Source organism: Amphiprion ocellaris, chromosome 15 (genome assembly GCF_022539595.1).
Source record: "Amphiprion ocellaris isolate individual 3 ecotype Okinawa chromosome 15, ASM2253959v1, whole genome shotgun sequence".
In the NCBI taxonomy this organism is placed as follows: Eukaryota; Metazoa; Chordata; class Actinopteri; family Pomacentridae; genus Amphiprion; species Amphiprion ocellaris.
In genome coordinates this window covers 34,127,162-34,148,644 of record NC_072780.1, presented here as the reverse complement: position 1 = coordinate 34,148,644, position 21,483 = coordinate 34,127,162, and the positions used below count along the sequence as shown (strand labels likewise).

Genomic DNA, 21,483 nt, shown 5'->3' with positions numbered 1-21,483 from the left:
GAATTTCTACACTTTGAGGACCGATTGGACCCTCTGGAGGATTGGACCCTCTGGAGGACCGGATTGGACCCTCTGGAGGACCACTTTTGGCCCGTGGGCCTCATGTTGGACTCCCCTGAGTTAGAACCTTCCATTCTATCCTGAGGGTTCGACAGCATGAGACCACTGAACAGTGTTTTTAAATTTTAAATTGTTGTTCATTGTCTGTGTTACAGCTTTTGCACCTTCAGAACTGTACAGTCATGGACGAAAGTATTGGCACCCCTGAAATTTTTCCAGAAAATCCACCATTTCTCCCAGAAATTGTTGCAGTTACAAATGTTCTTGGTATAGAGGTGTTTATTTCCTTGATATGCATTGGAAAAACACAAAAAAGCAGAAGAAAGCAGCCAAAATTGACTTAATTTTACACGAAACTCAAAAAATGGGCCGGACAAAATTGTTGGCACCCTTTTAAAGCTGTGGGTAAGTCATTTTATATCAAGCATGTGATGCTCATTTAAACTCAACTGTGGCAGTAACAGGAGCTGGTAATCTAGAAATCACACCTGAAGCCAGTTAGAACGTATAAAAGTTGACTCTATGTGTGTCACACCAAGCATGGAGAAGAGAAAGAAGAGCCAAGAAATGTCTGAGCAAAATTGGAGCAAAATTGTGGAAAAAATATGAACAATCTCAAGATTACAAGACCATCTCCAGAGATCAACAAAGTTCCTTTGTCCTTTGTTGTGAGGTGGCCAGCAATGAGCCCGGATTAAATCCCATCAACACCAATGGAGAGATCTCAAAATTGCTGTTGCAAGAAGCACCCTTCAAATCTGAGAGACCTGGAGCAGTTCGCAAAAGAAGAGTGGACCAAAACTCCACGTGCGAGGAGTAAGAAGCTTGCTGATGGTTACAGGAAGCGACTGGTTTCAGTTATTTCTTCCAAAGGGTGCCAACAATTTTGTCCAACCCATTTTTTGAGTTTTGTGTAAAACTATGTTAAATTTGTTCTTTTTCTTCTGTTTTTTGTGTTTTTCCAATGCACATCAAGGAAATAAACATGTATACCAAAAACAATTGTAATTCAATTCAATTCAATTCAATTCAATTTTATTTATATAGCGCCAATTACAGTCAAATTGTCTCGAGACGCTTTACAGAACCCATATGCCTGAACCCCAGAGCAAGCCAAAAGGCGACAGTGGCAAGGAAAACACCCTTTTAACAGGGAAAAAAACCTCGAGCAGAACCCGGCTCTAATGTGGGGGAACCATCTGCTGCTGGCCGGGTGGGTTGAGAGGGACAGAAGAGGTAGAGAGGTAGAGATAGAGGGGTAGAGGTAGAGATAGAGGGATACAGATAGAGGGGTAGAGATAGAGAGGTGGGGGGGGACACAAGGACCATAAAACACAGCCACACATCTGAAGCATCCAGCATCCAGCTCTGGGACCAGGGACACTCGGAGAAAGGACACAGAAAGAAACAGAGTGAATGTAATGCAATAATGGTATATATAGTAAATACATAGGTAGTTAGAGAAGGGCTCAGTGCATCCAGAGAGGTTCCCCAGCAGTCTAGGCCTATAGCAGCATAACTAGGGGCAGAACTAAAGGGACGTCAAGAGGGGAAGTCAGTTTTGCAAATGAAAACACCAGCTCACCCTGTCAGGGTCACCCAGTCAGTCCTAACTATAAGCTTTGTCAAAAAGGAAGGTTTTAAGCCTGGTCTTAAAAATAGAGAGGGTGTCCACCTCCAGAACCCAAACTGGGAGCTGGTTCCACAGGAGAGGAGCTGATAACTGAAGGCTCTGCCTCCCATTCTACTTTTAGAATTGCAACAATTTCTGGGAGAAATGGTGTATTTTCTGGAAAAATTCCAGGGGTGCCAATATTTTCGTCCATGACTATATGTTAAACTTCTACTGTCGCCTCCTTGTCGTTGTTTTATGACGACCTCCAGGTCACCCTCCTGGAACAGATCCTGATCTAAATGGGTTTTTATCTGGTTAAATGAAGGCTAAATAACAAATGGAGAAAACTGGAACAGCGTCGGTGAAACAGACACACCTTTCAGAGCTGCTGCACATAGAGGAAATGAAGAGCAGCAGCAGAGATGAGAAACGTCGGCTGCTCCTTCCCTCCATGTGAGGAGGCTCTTTGTGTGGCCAAAGTTTCAGGCATCGTCCCTCACCGTCCAGCCTGGAGGCCCCAGACGGAGGGGCCCCAGCAGGAGGGTCACCCAAGGACAAGGCCATCAAACCAGAGGCAGCCAGCGCCAAGCCTCAGTGTGCCTTTATATACCAGTGCCTAACCCACACCACATGAAGGGAACAACCAGTCGCCAATCTGGATCTGCAACCCAGCAGCACACAGGAGGCCTCTGGAGTAACATGAGAAGGATTATCAGGCTAGGAAGCCAGCGTCAGCCTCAGGAATCACCGGGAAACCAAATGCATGTTTGCACTTGACAACAAGAAAATGTGTGTTTTCCTTCAGCTGCTTCAGTTCTTAAAACATGACAGAGTCAACGCTGCAACCTGTCATCAGAACCACCGAACAACGACTATCTGCAGTCAACAGGACTCAAAGGTCAGGCTCTAGTTTCACATCAACAACAAATACCTCCATAAATACCACGACACATGTAGTACCACAAGGTTTACTCTTTAAATATCTTCAAAGTACCTCAAAATAGAAACCAGAGGGTCCTTCTGTCAGTTTAGACAGAATTTAGGAAACACACTACTGTTCAAAAGCGAGGGGTCACTTAGAAATGTCCTTATTGTTGAAAGAAAAGCATGTTTTTCCAGTGAAGATAGTATTAAATGAATGATAAATCCAGTGTAGACATTGTTAATTTGGTAAATGACTATTGTAGCTGGAAACAGCTGATTTTTAATGGAATATCTCCATAGGGGTACAGAGGAACATTTCCAGCAACCATCACTCCTGTGTTCTAATGCTACATTGTGTTAGCTAATGGTGTTGAAAGGCTCATTGATGATTAGAAAACCCTTGTGCAGTTATGTTAGCACATGGAGAAAAGTGGGAGCTTTACTGGAAAACATGGAATTGTCTGGATGACCCCAAACTGTTGAACAGTAGTGTACAACCTGTTCAGTAACTCGTGTTTTTGCTTGATTAGAGCAAAACTGTGAGACTTTCAACAGCAGAATAACACAATATTTGTCTTACAAAAAAGTTAATTTGACAAACATTAAAACTTAATTCTTAACTAAAATCTTAATTCATGTCAAAACTCACATTTTGCAGCTAAATCCTCACCTGTTCACTTGTTTAAGGAAGCTAACATTAGCCAATATTAGCAAAATTAGGTACTATGACAAACTGGGTTTTAGCACATTGGCTACCAAATGACTAGCCATTCCATTCACTAATATTAGCTCATGTAGGCTAACATGATTCACTGTAGGAGAGTGAATACAGCAAACAACCAACATGTGCTAACATGCAGCTAACATTAGCTCCCACAAGCAACTGGTCAGTCTGTTTGCTTATGATAGGTTATGTAGCTGATGCACTGGTTAGCTACCAAAAGCTACTGGCTAACATTAGCTAGCGTAAGCTACCAAAAGTTACATAAAGTCATTGAGTTTTTTATGGTAGCTGATGCTATGGTAGGTAATGATAGCTCATGGTAGCTAACATTAACATAAATATTAGCTATGTACAGTTGGTAGCATGTTAGGTAGCATTAGCTATCCCAAGTAACTGGACTGGAAGTAAATGTTAGCAAACGTTAGCTAAGATATAGCTAACATTAGATACAATAATTGACCTAAGTCATTCCATTCACTTAATGCTGATTAAAGGAGCACATGTTAGCTAACAGTAATTGAGACAGAATTTAGGAAACATTAGCATACATAAGAGCTAACATAAACCTAACAGTAGCCACCATAAATCAAATGGGCGTTCAGTTTTTGACAGTTAGCTGATGTGTTGCTAATATTAGCCTTCAAAGTGACTGCTAGCTAACATTCGGTACCAGAAGTTCCAGTAGCTGATGTTAGGTGTTAGCAACATGAAGCTACATATTTCTAACTGACAGTACTGAGCCACAGTGATGCCTTCATGTCTTCTAGACTTCTAGAAGCTTCTTCTTGGTGTAAATAAACCTGTCAAACAGCAGCAGTTAGCTCGTCCATGTGAATGGAAGTCATTGGTAGGTGTGTGATGAAACACGAGGGGAGAATCTTCCTGTTTATTCAACTGCTTAACGAGCTCTGGCACCTCACACCGGCTCATCCCTTCAGGATGAGGACAGTAATTATGTACTGGATGAGCTTTTGTTATCCTGAGGGTTTTTTTTTTTTTTTAACAAATCATCTCCAGTCATCACAGAAATGAGCTCAGGTGTGCATTCAGCAGGTAAACAGGCAGCAGGTGCCGGCAGCTCAGAGGACTTACAGGGATCACTGTGCTAAAGTCAGACAGAGCCAGAGGCTGAGAGGAGGGAGCTGTCAATCATCCTGCACACACACACACACACACACACACACACACACATGAACACCTCTCTGTTCCATAACAGAACCGGCATTAAAAAGGCTTTGACGGTAACATGGAAAATGTGCCTCTAATGTGAGCGTGTTTTGTGCTGTAGTCACGTTATTGGACGGATTAAATTATTAGATTCAAGACCTTTAATTATCATTTTATCATCATCTTTAATTTTATATATATATATATACACATATACATATATATACATATATAAGTTACCAAGACAAATATATGAATCAAAGGGAATTAGTGTAAAGAATATACATATACAAGGCGAAAGTGAAAGGAAAATATCAGTTAATGTTTGCACCTCAATCCTTTTAACCCTCGTGTCGTCCTGCGGGTCAAAATTGACCCATTTTAAAGTTTGAAAATGTGGAAAAAAAATATAAATATATTTTCACAATGAAACTTCTGATGTCCACATTTTCAACATTTTTGGGAAATCTTTGAACATTTTTTGGTGGAAAAAAAGAAATGTTAAAAATGTTTCTTAAGAACATTCACAAAAAAATCTACCAAAATCCAGTGAATTTCACTGGATTTTGGTTGATTTTTATGTGAATGTTCTTAAAGAAAATATTAGAAGTTTTACTGATATATATGGAATCACTTTAGATATTTTTAGGATTTTCTTGGAAGATTTTTACTCATTTTTTGAAAATATTTACAAGAATTTTCTTCCCAAATTTGGGGGATTTTTAAAAATACAACTTTTAAGAAATTATTGGAATTTTCTTCCTGAAGGTTTTGCAAATTTTCAGAAATTTGGGGAATTTTTTTGCTGAACTTTGGATTTTTTTCAGACAAGGAAACAATATTTTTTGGTGCCCATAAATGAGGACAATAGGAGGGTTAAATTAATGAAACACAGCTAAAGACGACAATCTGTCCAGAAAGAGGTAAAAGTGAGACTCACTAGGAAACTGAGCTGTGTTTATTTTCTCGGGCAGCCTGAGATATATACTTTAAATGAGATGCTGTCTAGCCAATAAAACAACAGATATATATTATGGACATGCTATTTGGACGGCTGTATATTTAGCTCTACTGTAAACGGCCGAGCCAAGTGCAGTGGGTCTGCCAGCAGCCATGTGTTCAGTGTTTAAAGGCAGAAAAAAAGTGCTTTCAGGCAGCTGGGCTCCACCAAAATCCAAAAACCAGCTCTGTGCTGTTTGCTTTTCCACAACTCCTTCCCATATTGGCTGCCTCTGTGCGGCTTCGACTGGCTCTGCTGCACAGTGTGCCAGTATGAAGCCTAAAACACTACCCTGCTCTGTGGCGAGGCCAGGCCCGGCACACCCATCCACAGCTCACATGGCAGACCCACAATCTGTGTGCAATCACACCGACGAGATCAGGGCGGACAGGCAGGTTGACAGGTCACGGTGCAAATGAGAAAACGCCACATCCTATCACGTCTGACAGAGCTGAGGTTTAAATCCACTGTGGAAGCAAAGACGGGACAGACCAGCGTCCGTTCTCTCTTTACTGGCGCTTTTCCACCAGCACCGACTCGGCTCGGCTCGGCTCTACTCGGTTTGTGAGGTTTTCCATTAGGATGTCGTATCTGGTGCCAGGTACTATTTTAGTACCTACCTACCGACAAACGACACAAGCGGAACAAAAAGGAAACACAAAACAACAAAAATGAGAAACAAAACTGAAAAAAAATAGAAAAGTCAGACAAAAAAAGACCAAAAACAACAAAAAATGGAAAAACGATTTTAAAAAAATGAGACAAACGACACGAACCAAAACAAAAGAGACCAAAAATTAGACAAAAAAGCTACAAAGTGACAAAAAAATGGACCAACGACAAATACAAGACAAAAAAAAGACAAAAGCAAGAAACTGAACGACAAAAAAATAGACAAGCAACACAAGCAAGACAAAAAGGAAACACAAATCGACACAAACAACAAAAGTCAGACAAAAAAGACAAAAAACAACAAAAACAAGACAAAATATTACAAAAATGAAACGCAAAATGACAAAAATGAAATACAAGACCACAAAAAAGTGAGCTGAGCGCAGCCGATAATGTGACGTCTACAGAGTGCAGGCCACTGATTGGACAGGAAATGACGACACACGAGAGACTCCTTCACGAAAACCAAACCCGACATTTTTAAAAAACTCTCAACCGCAACAGTGACTCTCTTCTTTTACTTTAAATCTGACAAAAAGCCACAGACCTAGCAGCAGGTAGACCATCGCCTCCATGTCCTCCATTGTTGTGTTGCGTTTGTGTCGCACAGTAAGGGATTTCCGGGCCGCCGTGCTATGACGACTCAGTTGTAATGGAAAACGACCTAAAACGAGTCGAGTCGAGTCGAGTCCTTGCATACTTCCTGTCAGCGAATCCAAGCATGTCCACCAGGTGGCACTGTGACTGAGAGTGTATTTCAGCCTATTTATCTGATGAAGGCCGGACTCTGATCACACGTAAAATTTCAGGCAGATTGGAGCATGTACAGACTAGTTATACATCACTTCCTGTCCATCCACCAGGTGGCGCTAAGACTGTGGTCGTATTTTGACCTATGGATGTCATCAGGGCAGGACTCTGATCACACGTGAAGTTTGAGACAGATTGAAGCATGTACAAGCCAGTTACACAGTACTTCTGTTTCACGGCGAAACGGTGAAATTCTGGGGTCCGCCATTTCCACACCCTCACACTTTTAAGGAGCATTTTGCTAACTTTTGATCACCCATTCCTGCTGTACATCTTTGCCAAATTCCAGCTCTGTCAGAGTTACCCTGTTTGAGTTTATAGCTTTTGAAAATGTGCAAAAATTGGTTCAAAATTGTCCAAAATATGACACATAATTCAAAATGGTCCACCTCCTGTTGGATTTTGGGAATGGTTGTCAATTACATTTTTGTGCATCTTGACGAGTTATGTACGTGTACCAAATTTCATAACTGTAGATGACACGCACTGGCCGTAGTAAATGTTTGAAATGTTCCAGGTGGCGCTATGGAGCCATTTTAGCTCACACTTCTGCAGTTCTCCTAAAATAGAGGAGGCAGAAGAGTTATGTGACGATCAACATTGATGTCCAGTGGACTTCTCTGGTAGGTTCTTGAAGACGTTCCACCTCTCATCCAAGATGAGAAGTCCAGTTGAACAATCTTGTTGTTTCTCTACACAATGTCCAGTTTTCTTTCCTATAAAATTCCTATTTTTACTTCTACATAACGCTGTGGAGTTATGTGACAATCGGCGTTGGTTTGTCCATCTGTCTGTCTGTCCGTCTGCCTGTTAGCAACATTATCAACAGTCATCCAGGTCATGGTGATCCTAAAATATCAAATCTTTCATCGGTCCTGATCTGTATGGCGTGCATTATGTGGCAAGTGGGGCAGTGGTGGCGCAACGGTTAAGTCTCTGGACTACTAATCGGAAGGTCAGAGGTTCAAACCCCAATGCGGTCACTCTTCCTTCCTTCTCCAGGGCCGCTGTACCGCGGCTGACCCTGTGCTCTGATATGCGAAAATCGGAATTTCCCATCGTGGGATTAATAAGGGATAATAAAATTAAAATAAAAAGTTTCACTCATTTTTGAGGTATGTATAGGCCGCCAAATTTGAGTTTCAAAAAATGGGAAAATGATAGGGTTACAATAGGGTCTTCGCACCATTCGATGCTCGGACCCTAATAACTGTCTGAGAATCTAGATGGAAACCAAAACCCACTTGAGAAATAATCATAAATTATTAATCAAGTATAAATGCCAAACAGTTCTTTTTCCAGCCTCAAATGTGAAGATCTACTGCTTTCTCCGCTTTTTCTTCGTTGTAAACTGAATATTTTTAGGTTTTTCAGAGATGGTTGGATAAAACAACTGTAAAATGTTCCAGGTTTTTCTGTTCTTTTAACTACAGATTTGGTATTTTGTGCCACAGGAATCATAAATCCAGAGGTGTTCCTTCCCTCCCACCACCTCAGCAGCTGGTCTCACTGATGAGTTCCTCCCTCTACTTTAAGGATCAGGGAAATCAGCTGCTTGAAATGAAAACCTGCAAATTATTGGCTTTCCATGGTGGGTGGTTTCTCATCCCAGAACTGAATTAATCAAAAAATGAACCGGCAGATTAACAGATACTGAGAACAGTTATTATTTCCAGCTCCAGTGAAAGGCGGATGTGTCTTACCTTGCTTGGTGTTTTATCAGCAGCTAGAGTGCTCCTTGGTGGAACCTGGTAGACTTCCTGTCCTGGAGGAACCTGGTAGATGCTCTGCTGCTGCTGTGGACTCTGCAGGGACGAAGGCATCTGGTAAAGCCCCGGAGCTCCAGACCCGGCCTTCTGCTGGAAGCTCTGAGGGGGCGAGTGGGCGGCGGCGGTCGACGGCTGGGCCTCGAACATGGGTCCGATCAGCAGCTTCAGGCGGTTCCCGGGAGCGATGCCTTGGCGGCCGTGCAGGGAGCAGAGCCACCAGCCCTCCAGACCGCCGGTGTTCTGCTCAATGACGGTCAGGATGTCCCCCTTACGGAAGGCCAGCTCCTCGGGGGACTCGGGCACATTGTCGTACAACGCTTTGGCCATCAGGTTCTGCAGAGAGAAAGGTAAAAGATAGTTAATTATTAGTATTATTACTCCACCAAGGAATGGCGGAGATATGTGACTATCGGCATTGAAGTCCAGTGGATGTCTCTGGTAGGTTCTTGAAGAAGAACATCTTCAAGAACCTACCAGAGACATCCAGTTGAACAATCTTGCTTCTCTACACAACCTCCAGTTTTCTTGCCTCTAAAATTCATATTATTAATCCGCCAAAGGAATGCAGTAGAGTGACGATCGGCATACGTTTGTCCGCCTGTTAGCAACATTATCAACAGTCACCCAGGTCACGGTGACCGTAGGAGCTTCAGTAAAAATCAACTGGACGTCTCTGGTAGGTTCTTGAAGATGTTCCACTTATCATTTATCATTCATTTAATTTTATCTTCATTGAAAAAAATTTCATTTTCTTTCTAAAATGGGGATATTTCTAAGTGACCCCAGATTGCTGAATGGTAGTATATGTCTAATATGATAGAAAATTGTTTAAATCAACTTAAAAATTGTCCAAAGTAACTTAAAATCCCTCTAGGTTTCCCCAGAAATCGTCTACAATAACTTTAATCCTGTCCAGTTTTCCTCTAAAGTGGTTGAAATGACTTGGATGACTCAAAACGGGTTCAGATTACCTTGAAAACGACCCAATTTGACTTTGAAATGGTCCAAAATGGCTTCAAATTTGTCCACAATGATTCAGCGTTTGTCTAAAATGATAATAACTTGTCTGAAACATCTCAAAAATGCTCCAAAAGCACTTAAAACCTGTCCAGGTTGTCTAAAATGACTCCAACGTTGTCCTAAAGGATTCAATACTTGTCCAGAATGACCAAATCATCTCCAAACTGTCTCAAAAATGGTCTAAAACAGCTCCAGAATCATCCACAATGACTCATTTGTCCCAAATAACTCAAAACTTGTGTAAATTGATTAAAAACTCATCCAGAATTACTAACAGTTTGTCCAAAATGACAAAAACTGATCCAAACTCACTAGAAAACAGGCAAAAAAATGCCCAATCTGACTCTAAACTGGTCCAAAATACCATAAAACTTCTCCAAACTGACTCAGAAATTGCCAAAATGCTTCACATACTCTACTGTTCAGCACTTTGGGTTCATCCAGATAATTCCATGTTTTCCAGTAAAACTCCCACTTTTATCCATGTGCTAACATAACTGCTCAAGGGTTTTCTAATCATCAATGAGCCTTTCAACACCATTAACTAACACAATGTAGCATTAGAACACAGGAGTGATGGTTGCTGGAAATGTTTCTCTGTACCCCTATGGAGATATTCCATTAAAAATCAGCTGTTTCCAGCTAGAATAGTCATTTACCACATTAACTATGTCTACACTGGATTTATCATTCATTTAATGTTATCTTCATTGAAAAAACTGCTTTTCTTTCAAAAATAAGGACATTCTAAGTGACCCTAAACTTTTAAACGGTAAGACTGATACAGATGTCTGGTAAATAAATAACTACAGCTGGTTAGCTCAGCAGAATGACTAGAACCAGGTGGAACCAGCTGGCCTGGTTCTGTCCAATCGGAGCAGCATTTACCTGCCAGCACCGTTAAAGCTCTACTGTGAACAGTTCACATGTTGCTTGTTTTACTCGTGCAAAAAACTAGGTGTTAAAACAACAAGTGTTTGTGGCTGGTTTCAAAAAAGTCACAAGACTCACAAACCCCCCACAAAACCACAGTTTGAGTTAAAGTTTATAAGATGTGGTGTAGTTACTGGTTGGTTTTAGTCGTCTTCTGTTTTTTCTTTACTTCTGTCCTGGATGCATCTTTATAAATGTTTTTGGAGAATGCTAGCTGTTTTGTGCAGTAAAAAATTATTTTTGTAGTTTTGATAGTACAAAAATTAAATAAAACACACTTTGTCATGAGTCAGAGCTTTAGATTCAGACTTTCTTTGGACAAACCTAGGCTATCTGGTTTTCATGTGTTCAGTCTTAATGCTAAGCTAAGCTAACTGGCTGCTGTATCTGGCTCGTATTTCCTGTGCAGACGTGACACAGTATCAGCTCATCTAACTGTCCACTATAAGGTAATTAGGTGTATTTTAAGTGTCAGAGTCTTCCTCTATACCTCCACTGGTTTACTGAATGACTTGCTGGTGAACTTTGGGCAGATTAGCTGTTAGCCTGCAGCTTTGCACCAGATGTCTTCCAAACCAAATCTGAACTTGATGGGATTTTCTCAGCCGGCACCAAGCTCCAGGGCACAGTTATCTAAGGGTCCAGAGAGGGTTGAGGGATAATGACTCAAGACCACAGATCCTGGAGATAGGAAAAGCCCTGGAGCGTGCCGCTTCTGTGTCTGAGAGAGGCATTTAAGGCTAATTGCCTCAGTAAATCGGTCTTTTTCCTTTAGCCTCTATTCAGCCAGAGAAGGAGTTAACTGAGCATGAATACGCCTTTTCAACTGCTGATGCTCACGATTTGAACTCCTGGGAGCTGCCCGGCACAACAACAGTCCTGTACTTCCAGCCATGCAAGCTCCATAAACACAATTAGAGGTTAAGCACCTTGCTCCATGGCACCTTCACGGCACCGACGGCGGAGAGAACAGGGTTTGTTCCTCAGTTTTCCCACTTTGTCTGTGATTCATGCCAACAACCAGCCTTTGTCGTGGCTTTTTTTTCCTTTTAAACTTCTTTTAAACTTTAACAAGACTCAGCTTCTTGACTCATGTGTGAAAAAGTTCAAAACAAAACCTCTGTTTGGCTCAAAAAATACAACAGAAAGCATTAAACTGGAGTTCAAAGACTGTTCCTTGCATGTCTGCTGAAGAATCTTGGACCGTTTCCTTCCATCACAGCTGACCATCCAAAAAACAATTGCTCAAAACTGCATCAGTTCATGAGTCAGAAGTAAAAAACGCAAATTATATCAATATATTGGCATAACTACCCACAATAACCGGCTATAGGGTCAGATGGGCCTCGTAAAGACAGGAAAAAGAAGCAACACGTCCTTAATTTGTTCAGTTATTGTTAAGCAGTAAAATGAAAATATGTATAATGAAAATGAACCATAAGCTTTTGAATCTTCTGCACAGTGAGCTGGATTCAGTTTGTAAGTAATGCTGGGACTTTAACGTGTTAATTTCAATTAATTAATTACAGAAAAAAGCAACACATTTAATCGCATCTTTCTCAGTGCCCTAATTTCTGTCACACCGGTAGCACTGATGAACACTCCAGGTGGCGCTAGTGAACCTAAAGTTTGTTTTCCAGCCGTGAAGAAGATCCACAGGTAACATCAGAAAGTTTGGTGAACAGTGAAGGAAAACGAGACGCTTTGAGCTTGTTTTTCTTTTATAAATCTTGAATAAAAACCTGCGAATTTCGCTGGATTCTGGTAGATTTTTTTGTGAATGTTCTTAAGAAAATATATTTTTTGCATTTCTTTTTTTCCACCAAAAAATTTTTCAAAGATTTCCCAAAAATGTTGAAAATGTGGACGTCAGAAGTTTCACTGTGAAAATATATATTTTTCCCCACATTTTCAAACTTTAAAATGGGTCAATTTGACCTGCAGGACGACACGAGGATTAAACTTATTTTGAGTTTTCTTGTAAAATTCAACTCAAAACAAGATAATTTCAAGATTGTTTGACTTAACAAGATATTTCAGATGCATTGTCTTAAAACAAGTCCCTCCATCTGCTGAAATGTCTCTTGTTCAGTGAATTTATCTTAAATCAAGTGGGATGAGACATTTAGACTAAAAATAAGGCAAATAGACTTGGTAGGATTTAGAGTTTTTGCAGTGAATCCAGTTGCTCAGAGGAAAGCCTTTCATTTATCTGTGCTGCAGTTTAATTTAGCTCGCTGTGGGAATCAGGAAGCCTCTCTGCGGCTGCTGCTGGTCTGAAGGTTTCTTGAACCTTCCTCTTTCCTCGCTGCCTGCTTCAGAAAGTTCCCATGTGAAACTCGCTGCCGTTAACGCCGTTATCTCTCTGTGGCTATTGTCTGAGCACACTGTCAGGACCATTAGCTGAAAACACCTGTCGCACAATTACCCTCCGACGACCAGCAGGTTCCATCCTGACCGTCCAATGGGAGATGACCTGGACGTTTGCTCACTGCAGTAACGTGATCAAAGCCGGCAGCGTCGTCCATGAGGACACTAAACGCTGATTACTGCTCCAGTTAGAGTCTGAATGGAACAGGAAGTGCAGCTATTTTAATAAACCATAAACTGATCAAGTCAGGCTGAAAGCAGAGTCACTAAAGTGAATTTATTTGCTTGTTTTATTGACTTTTTTTTGACCGTAATCTAAAAATCTAACTTTAGATTTTACAGACCAAAGAATTCATCAATTTATCTAAAAAAGGGTCAGTTGCTTGTTTTACATTCATTATTTTTTCCAAATTTTATTCAGTTTATCTGTTTATGTCTGGTATTTTACTAGTTGTACCTAATTTCTGAAGCCAATCCAGTTTAACATCTGTTATTTCATGAAGTAAAGTTGGATTCAACATCTACACCTCGTTCAACAGTTTGCGGTCACTTAGAAATGTCCTTATTTTTGAAAGAAAAGCTGTTCTAGCTGGTAAAGGCTGATTTTTCATGGAATATCTCCATAGAGGTACAAAGGAACATTTCCAGCAACCATCACTCCTGTGTTCTAATGCTACATTGTGTTAGCTAATGGTGTTGAAAGGCTCATTGATGATTAGAAAACCCTTGTGCAGTTATGTTAGCACATGGAGAAAAGTGTGAGTTTTCATGGGAAACTCCCAATTGTCTGGAAGAGCCCAATTTTTTCAACAGTCGTGTATACATGGTTTTAGTTGTTGTTTACAAAATGAACACAGTTTTTATGTCAAAAATACGAGTTAAATGTCTTCTCAGCCAGGTTGGTTTGTTGTTTTTGGCCTTAACAAACCAGAAACCGACTAAATAGTCACTTTGGCGATACATTTGTGAGCTCTGTGTGGTGGTGGAAGGAAAAACGTCTCAATCTCAAACACTAAAATGGATTTTTCTACTGAAATTATGCAGAAAGAAAAGAGCAGCACACATATGCCAGAGTTATCCTGAAGTTCATCGTTATAAAAAGACCAGAGTTTAGGCTTTGGTGTAGGGCTGGGCGATATGGCCTAAAAAAAATTCTCCGATTTTTTCCCAAAAAATCCCGAATCACGATTTATCCAATTTTTTTTTTTTTTACCCCCTACCTAATCTCTGCACGCCGGAGTCCAGTCTACTTAATGCAAATGAGCTGCAGCCCTCTCCAGGTAAACACACCTGATCGCAGCTGGAAATGCACTGCATGTAGCATGCTGGTCCGGTTGCAGTGCGTTTCCAGCTGTGATCAGGTGTATTTACCTGGAGAGGGCTGCAGCTCATTTGCATAAAGTAGACTGACTTCTACTTCATGCAAATTGGATGCGGATGCGGAGATTCCACACATCGTGAAACTGTCCTCAAACTTCTAAACTAGGTGTCAGTGACCTAAAACGAGGACAGATTCAGCTGCTGCAGATTATTTCTGCCTCAAATGCTTTCAGAAACACTTTTCGCTGACGTGTTTTTGAAATAAAAGGGAAAGTTTGCGGCCGAGCCGCTGTGTTTATCTGACTCGTCTGCAGGACTGTCCAGCTGAAAGCTCGGTCATGTGACCACGTAGCGGCCTGCTGTTGGTCCAGCGTTGTCATGTGACCATGTTGTGGTCCGCTAGTGACCGCCCGCCGTCCGTGTGATTTTCAGATGTGGTGTGTTGCCGTGCGGGAAAATAGCATCTAGTGGACACGAGCCTTTAGATCTGTACCGCTCGCCGCCATGTTGTTTGTGTATCAAGCGCGGGGGGGAGGGGGGAGCACTCTGAACTACGGGAGCCCAGCGGGAAGGTGTTGGTGGCGGATGTTGATGAGAAAATCGATTTTCATTAGAACAAATCGACATTAAGTACAAACTCGAATTAATCGATAAAATCGATTTATCGCCCAGCCCTACTTTGGTGACTTGATGATGACCTTAATAAGACGAAGGTACAGACTGGAGAACATACACAAATACATTAAACACCGTCCTACACACCAATCTGAAGCAGCTTCCAGCTAGTATAGAAGTACAGTAGTTTATCCAACCTGCCCTACATATCTCTGCCAGCCCGTTATTTAAGGACCAGAAACTCTTCGTAGTTTCAATAGGAAGCAGCAGAAGGCCTCAGCTATAACAGATAACTTCCTGGAAGCCCCTCTGAAGCAGTTGAGGCCTGACAAACGGTGAACACGTGTGTTTATAGGAGGATCAGTGGCAGCGATGGAGTCACCACGCTGTGACTAACTACTGTTTACACCAGAGATCTGACGCCCCGTCTAATAGTCGGTTTCACCTGCTCCCACTGAGGAAAACATCACTTCAAACAGCTCTGCATGGAGCTGGCAGCACTTACAGCTAACAACCTGTTGGTTCAGCACCACTAAAGGTCATGTTTAGTGTTTCACATGAAAATAGCAGTCACTGCATTTGAATTCTGCTCATCTGTGGCTCAAAAAATGACATAAAATGACAAAAACGAGTCACAAAATGACATAAAAGAGACACAAAACGACAAAAACAAGACAGAAAATGACGAAAACAAGACAGAAAATGACAAAAATCAGACAGAAAATGACAAATGTAAGACATGAAACGACAGAAACAAGACATCTGACATCAAGACGTCGCCATCTGTGGCTCCTTCCTGATTGAACAGATGCAGTAAAACTATTCAGAATTGTTCATGTGGTCTGTTTTTACCTGCAACCCCTAATAGAAGCTGAACCACCGTGAGAATTAGAGTGAAGTGTGTGAAAATGTGTCGGCTGTTTCCTTTGGTCCCAGATTCACCGCAACACTTCATATTCTGTTTTTGTTTTTTCTACCAACTAATGTCAGACTTCTGCAGAAATTCAGTCGCAGCAGAGAGTAAATGTTTGTTGGTCTTATCGAGGCAGCAGGAATCTTATCGGCTTTATGATTCAGCAGCACTATTATAATTACTGCACTTAATATTAACCCTTGTGTTTTGTTGACACAGCCTTTATTCACTGCAGTAAAACGACTGGAAACCAACATTTAGTTTGGTTTTTCTGACCATATTAAAACCCAAAATGCTAAAAAACATTGAGGTAATATCTAACAACACAGACACAAATCAGACGAAACACAGAAATCTTCATAAAATGCAGCTTTACACAAAATAATTATACATATTTAATGTGTGATTTGGCTATTAATCAGCAAATACATGCATGCAAACTAAAGTTAGCACTGATCAGAGCTGTAGATATACAGCTTCTGTCATATTCTATGAGTTAAACGAATCAGGAATCAGTGTTGATCCTGAGTTAAATATGTTTCTGAGCTGTTTAATGACCTGGTCAGGGCTGATTTAGTTGTTAGGATCATCTACATTCTGCTCTGAGGCTTGTGTGACCCAGATATGAGCTCGATGTGGTTTCGATGACACCTTTTCTTCTACCTCATATCTGCACCACTGGTTTTCAGCAGCGTGTTCACGTGAGAGTGCACGTGTTGGTTAGTGATGGCGGTTAGGAGATGCTGGTGAAACTGTCGCTGCTGTTCCAGCAGCTGGTCGCAGCGATTGATGGCTGTAATTAGATCTGATATCTGCTGTTCTTCTGTCTCCTCTGAGGAAAAACACAGCAGCACCATGCAGTAGATTGGAATAAAACTGCATTTTTACTCTGTGACAGTGCATTTTATTTTGGTAAAAAAAGGAAGAAATCTGTATTTTCTATGCTTTGGTTTTATGATGGTGCCTCGTGGTTTAGCAGCTGGAGACTTTAGTTTAGTAAAACCAGTCAACTCTTGGATAAAGCAGTAAAATCACACAGCAGCTGCTACACAACAAACTCTGGACAACAACCTGCGTTAGCGTTCCTGCTAAAGTCTCCTAGTTAACTGATACACATGGACACGTCTAAGCTAGCTGAATGAACAACAGGATGGACGGCACCAGAACATCAGACAGCATGGACATTTTCAGGAGACCCCAAACTGTTGAATGGTACTATATGTCCAAGATGATAGAAATTTGTCTAAAACTGCTTAAAAATTGTCCAGAGTAACTTAAAACTCCTCTAGGTTTCCTCAAAAATGGTCCTAAACGGCTCAAAAATCATATTTTGTCCCAAATAACTCAAAACTTGTGCAAATTGATTAAAAACTCATCCAAAATTACAAAAATCTATCCAAACTCAGTAGAAAACAAAAACAAATGTCTAATCTGACTTGAAACTGGTCCAAAATACCTTGAAACTTCTCCAAACTGACTAAAAATTGTCCAAAAAATTATTCTATTCCATTAAAAATCAGCCGTTTCCAGCTACAATAGTCATTTACCACATTAACAATGTCTACACTGGATTTATCATTCATTTAATGTTATCTTCATTGGAAAAAACGTCTTTTCTTTCAACAGTAAGGACATTTCTGAGTGACCCCAAACTGTTGAATAGTAGTGTAGGATGATGAAAAGTTTTAAAAACTTAAAAACTACACCACAATGTTTAAGAAAGGCCAAAGTAACTGGTGTTTTATTGCTAAGTTTCGTGTCAGTAATGTTATCTGATTTAATCTGCGTTTGGTAGAAACAGGTTTGTTAATTAGACTCATCAACAAAAGAGTAAACTCGTGTTGATCTGACTGCTAACGGAACATTATTATTAGTCTCCTGCTCCTCCTGGACAGTAAACACTATGTTAGAGCTCAACTGAATGAATCATCCTCTGAGGAAACAGGTGATTTATTCCCAGCACGTAAAGTTTAAAATGCAACACGTCACTGAGAAAACTCCACTAAAACCTAATGACTGAATCTGAAACACATCTAAAGACTAAAAGGTGCCAGAATGAAGACTATAAAGGAGCTCTGAAAGGATCCCATCTGGTTCTAGGAAAGCTTTCAGTATGTTTTTATCATTATGAAGGAAGAAATGGAGCCGAGCAGATCCACACCTGCACTGGAAAAAATGCTCCTCTCAAAACAAGAAAACACCTTATTTCAAGGAACGTCTACCTTGAAATAAGTGAAAAAATCTGCCAATAGAACAAGTGAAAAATGTCTTGGTAAGATTTCTTGAAATAAGATATGATATTTAGAATATTGAGATCTTAAAATTAGCTGGGAAAACTTATTTTAAGCTCTATTTTACCAGGATTGTCAAGTTTAGGTGTCTTAAAATAAGCCAGACATGCTAAAAAATAAGCAGTTTTTCACTCAAAAATAGATTTTTGCTTTCATGTAACCTCCTAATTTGAGATGTATTAAACTTATTTTGAGTTTTCTTGTAAAATTCAACTCAAAACAAGATAATTTCCAGATTGTTTGACTTAACAAGATATTTCAGATGCATTGTCTTAAAACAAGTCCCTCCATCTGATGAAATGTCTCTTGTTCAGTGAATTTATCTTAAATCAAGTGAGATGAGACATTTTGACTGAAAATAAGACAAACAGACTTGGTAGGATCCATCCAGCCGTCTGAGTCCACATCAACAGGCCTCTTTTTGTTTCCTGTCCTATTTCTGTCGTTTTGTGTCTTACTTTTGTCATTATATGTCTCATTTCTGTCATTTTTGTCATTTTATGTCTTGATTTTGTCATTTTGTGTCTTGTTTTCATCTTTTTGTGTCTTCTTCTTGTCACTTTGTCATTTTTGTCGTTTTATGCCTTCTGTCTGTCATTTTCTGTCATTTTTGTCATTTTATGTCTCGTTTTTGTCATTTTGTCATTTCTGTTGTTTTGTGTCTTACTTTTGTCATTTTATGTCTCGTTTGTCGTTTTGTGTCTTGTTTTTGTCATTTTCTCTCGTTTTTGTCATTTTCTGACTTATTTTTGTCGTTTTGTGTCTTTTGTCATTTTGTGTTGTTTTTGTCATTTTATGTCTCGTTTTTGTCATTTTCTGACTTTTTTTGTCGTTTTGTGTCTTCCTTTTGTCATGTTTTGTCATTTTCTGTCTTGTTTTAATCATTTTCTGTCTTGTTTTTGTCATTTTCTGTCTTGTTTTTGTCATTTTCTGTCATTTTTGTCATTTAATGTCTTGTTTTTGTCATTTTCTGTCTTGTTTTTGTCATTTTATGTCTTGCTTTTGTCATTTTCTGACTTATTTTTGTCGTTTTGTGTCTTTTGTCATTTTGTGTTGTTTTTGTCATTTTCTGTCTTGTTTTTTGTCATTTTATGTCTCGTTTTTGTCATTTTCTGACTTATTTTTATCGTTTTGTGTCTTCCTTTTGTCATGTTTTGTCATTTTCTGTCTTGTTTTCGTCATTTTATGTCTCGTTTTTGTCATTTTCTGTCATTTTTGTCATTTAATGTCTTGTTTTTGTCATTTAATATCTTGTTTTTGTCATTTTCTGTCTTGTTTTTGTCATTTTATGTCTTGCTTTTGTCATTTAATGTCTTGTTTTTGTCATTTTCTGTCTTGTTTCTGTCATTTTATGTCTCGTTTTTGTCATTTTCTGTCATTTTTGTCATTTAATGTCTTGTTTTTGTCATTTAATGTCTTGTTTTTGTCATTTTCTGTCTTGTTTTTGTCACTTTATGTCTTGCTTTTGTCATTTAATGTCTTGTTTTTGTCATTTTCTGTCTTGTTTCTGTCATTTTGTGTCTTGCTTTTTTCATTTTCTGTCTTGTTTTTGACATTTTTTGTATTGCTTTTTTCATTTTCTGTCTTGTTTTTGTCATTTTCTGTCTTGTTTTTGTCATTTTCTGTCTTGTTTTTGGTCATTTTGTGTCTTGCTTTTTTCATTTTCTTTCTTGTTTTTGTCATTTAATGTCTTGTTTTTGTCATTTTCTGTCTTGTTTTTGTCATTTTATGTCTTGCTTTTGTCATTTTCTGTCTTGTTTTTGTCATTTTCTGTCTTGTTTTTGTCATTTGTCATCATTTCATATGTTTTTATCGTTATGAAAGCAGAAGTGGAGCAGAGCAGATCCACCTGGAGCTCCATCCAGCCGTCTGACTCCACACCAGCAGGCCTCTTTTTCCAGCAGCGTCTTGCTTCAACACAAACAGTATAAACGTGGTCTCATCAGTGTGGCGAGCCTCTGCTGACCTTTCCAGAACCTAAAAACACTTCCATACATAACTTCACCACTCGCTGAGAGCCCCACCTTCCAGCCGAGCTCTCTGGGTGGTTCTGGCTCCATCCCATAATAATGAAGGTGGCTTTGGCTGAACCAGCTGCCAAATATCCAGTTCTCCTGCTGCCACGGCCACATGGAAGGAACCCGCATCCCCACGGCAACCAGACGGCAACACAAACACAACCTGCTCCCAAAACAGTGGTACGCTCCGACTGTGAGAACATCACTGCGAGAATCAGGGCCGTACCACTGCAACACATGTCCCGGGGGGGTTGGTGCACACTCATTTGTATAGTATTTTTCGTTTTCTGTCTCATTTTTGTCATTTTGTGTCTTGTTTTACTGCATCTGTTCAATCAGGAAGGAGCCACAGACGGCGACGTCTTGATGTCAGATGTCTTGTTTCTGTCATTTTATGTCTTACATTTGTCAATTTCTGTCTTGTTTTTGTCATTTTATGTCTCATTTCTGTAGTTTTGTGTCTTGTTTGGGTGTTTTCTGTCTTGTTCCTGCCATTTTGTGTCTTGTTTTTGTCATTTTGTGTCCCATTTTTGTCATATTGTGTCTTGCTTTTCTCATTTTATGTCGTTTTTGTCGTTTTGTATCTCATTTCTGTCGTGTCTTGTTTTTGTCATGTTTTGTCTGGTTTTTGTCATTTTATGTCACGTTTTTTTGTCATTTTATGTCACGTTTTCATCATTTTGTCTCTTGTTTTGTTCGTTTTTAGTCTCGTTTTTCTCACAAAACAAACACAACCTGCTCCCAAAACAGTGGTACGCTCCGACTGTGAGAACATCACTGCGAGAATCAGGGCCGTACCACTGCAACACATGTCCCGGGGTGGTTGGTGCACACTCATTTGGCCTCATTTCACGTGGTTAAATATAGAAAATAATTATAGTAATGACGGTAATGAGGACCTGATGACTTTTACGAGCCGTTCCTCAGAGTGCGGGTGAGAGCCAGTTCACTAAATGGGCCGTGTGGAGGGTTCTGGATAGGGAGGCTCCTGGGAAGCAGCTTGGAGCTCAGCATTCACGCTGCACTGGAAAAAATGCTCCTCTCAAAACAAGAAATAAAAAACTTATTTCAAGGAACTTTTACCTTGAAATAAGTGAAAAATCTGCCAATACAGCAAGTGAAAAATGTCTTGGTTAGGTTTCTAGAAATAAGATATGATATTTAGAATATTGAGATCTCAAAATTAGCTGGGAAAACTTATTTGAAGCTCTATTTTACCAGGATTGTCAAGCTTAGGTGTCTTAAAATAAACCAGACATGCT

At 40.0% G+C, this 21,483-nt stretch overlaps 1 protein-coding gene across 1 annotated transcript in view; it reads right to left on the bottom strand.

Moving 5' to 3' along the window:
- nedd9 (neural precursor cell expressed, developmentally down-regulated 9) overlaps nt 1–21,483 on the bottom strand; it is a 55,285-nt gene that overhangs the window by 21,181 nt on the left and 12,621 nt on the right. Inside the window, exon 2 of the mRNA XM_055017670.1 lies at nt 8,676–9,074. Coding sequence (XP_054873645.1) covers nt 8,676–9,074 — 399 coding nt within the window. The remainder of the gene's footprint in view (nt 1–8,675; nt 9,075–21,483) is intronic.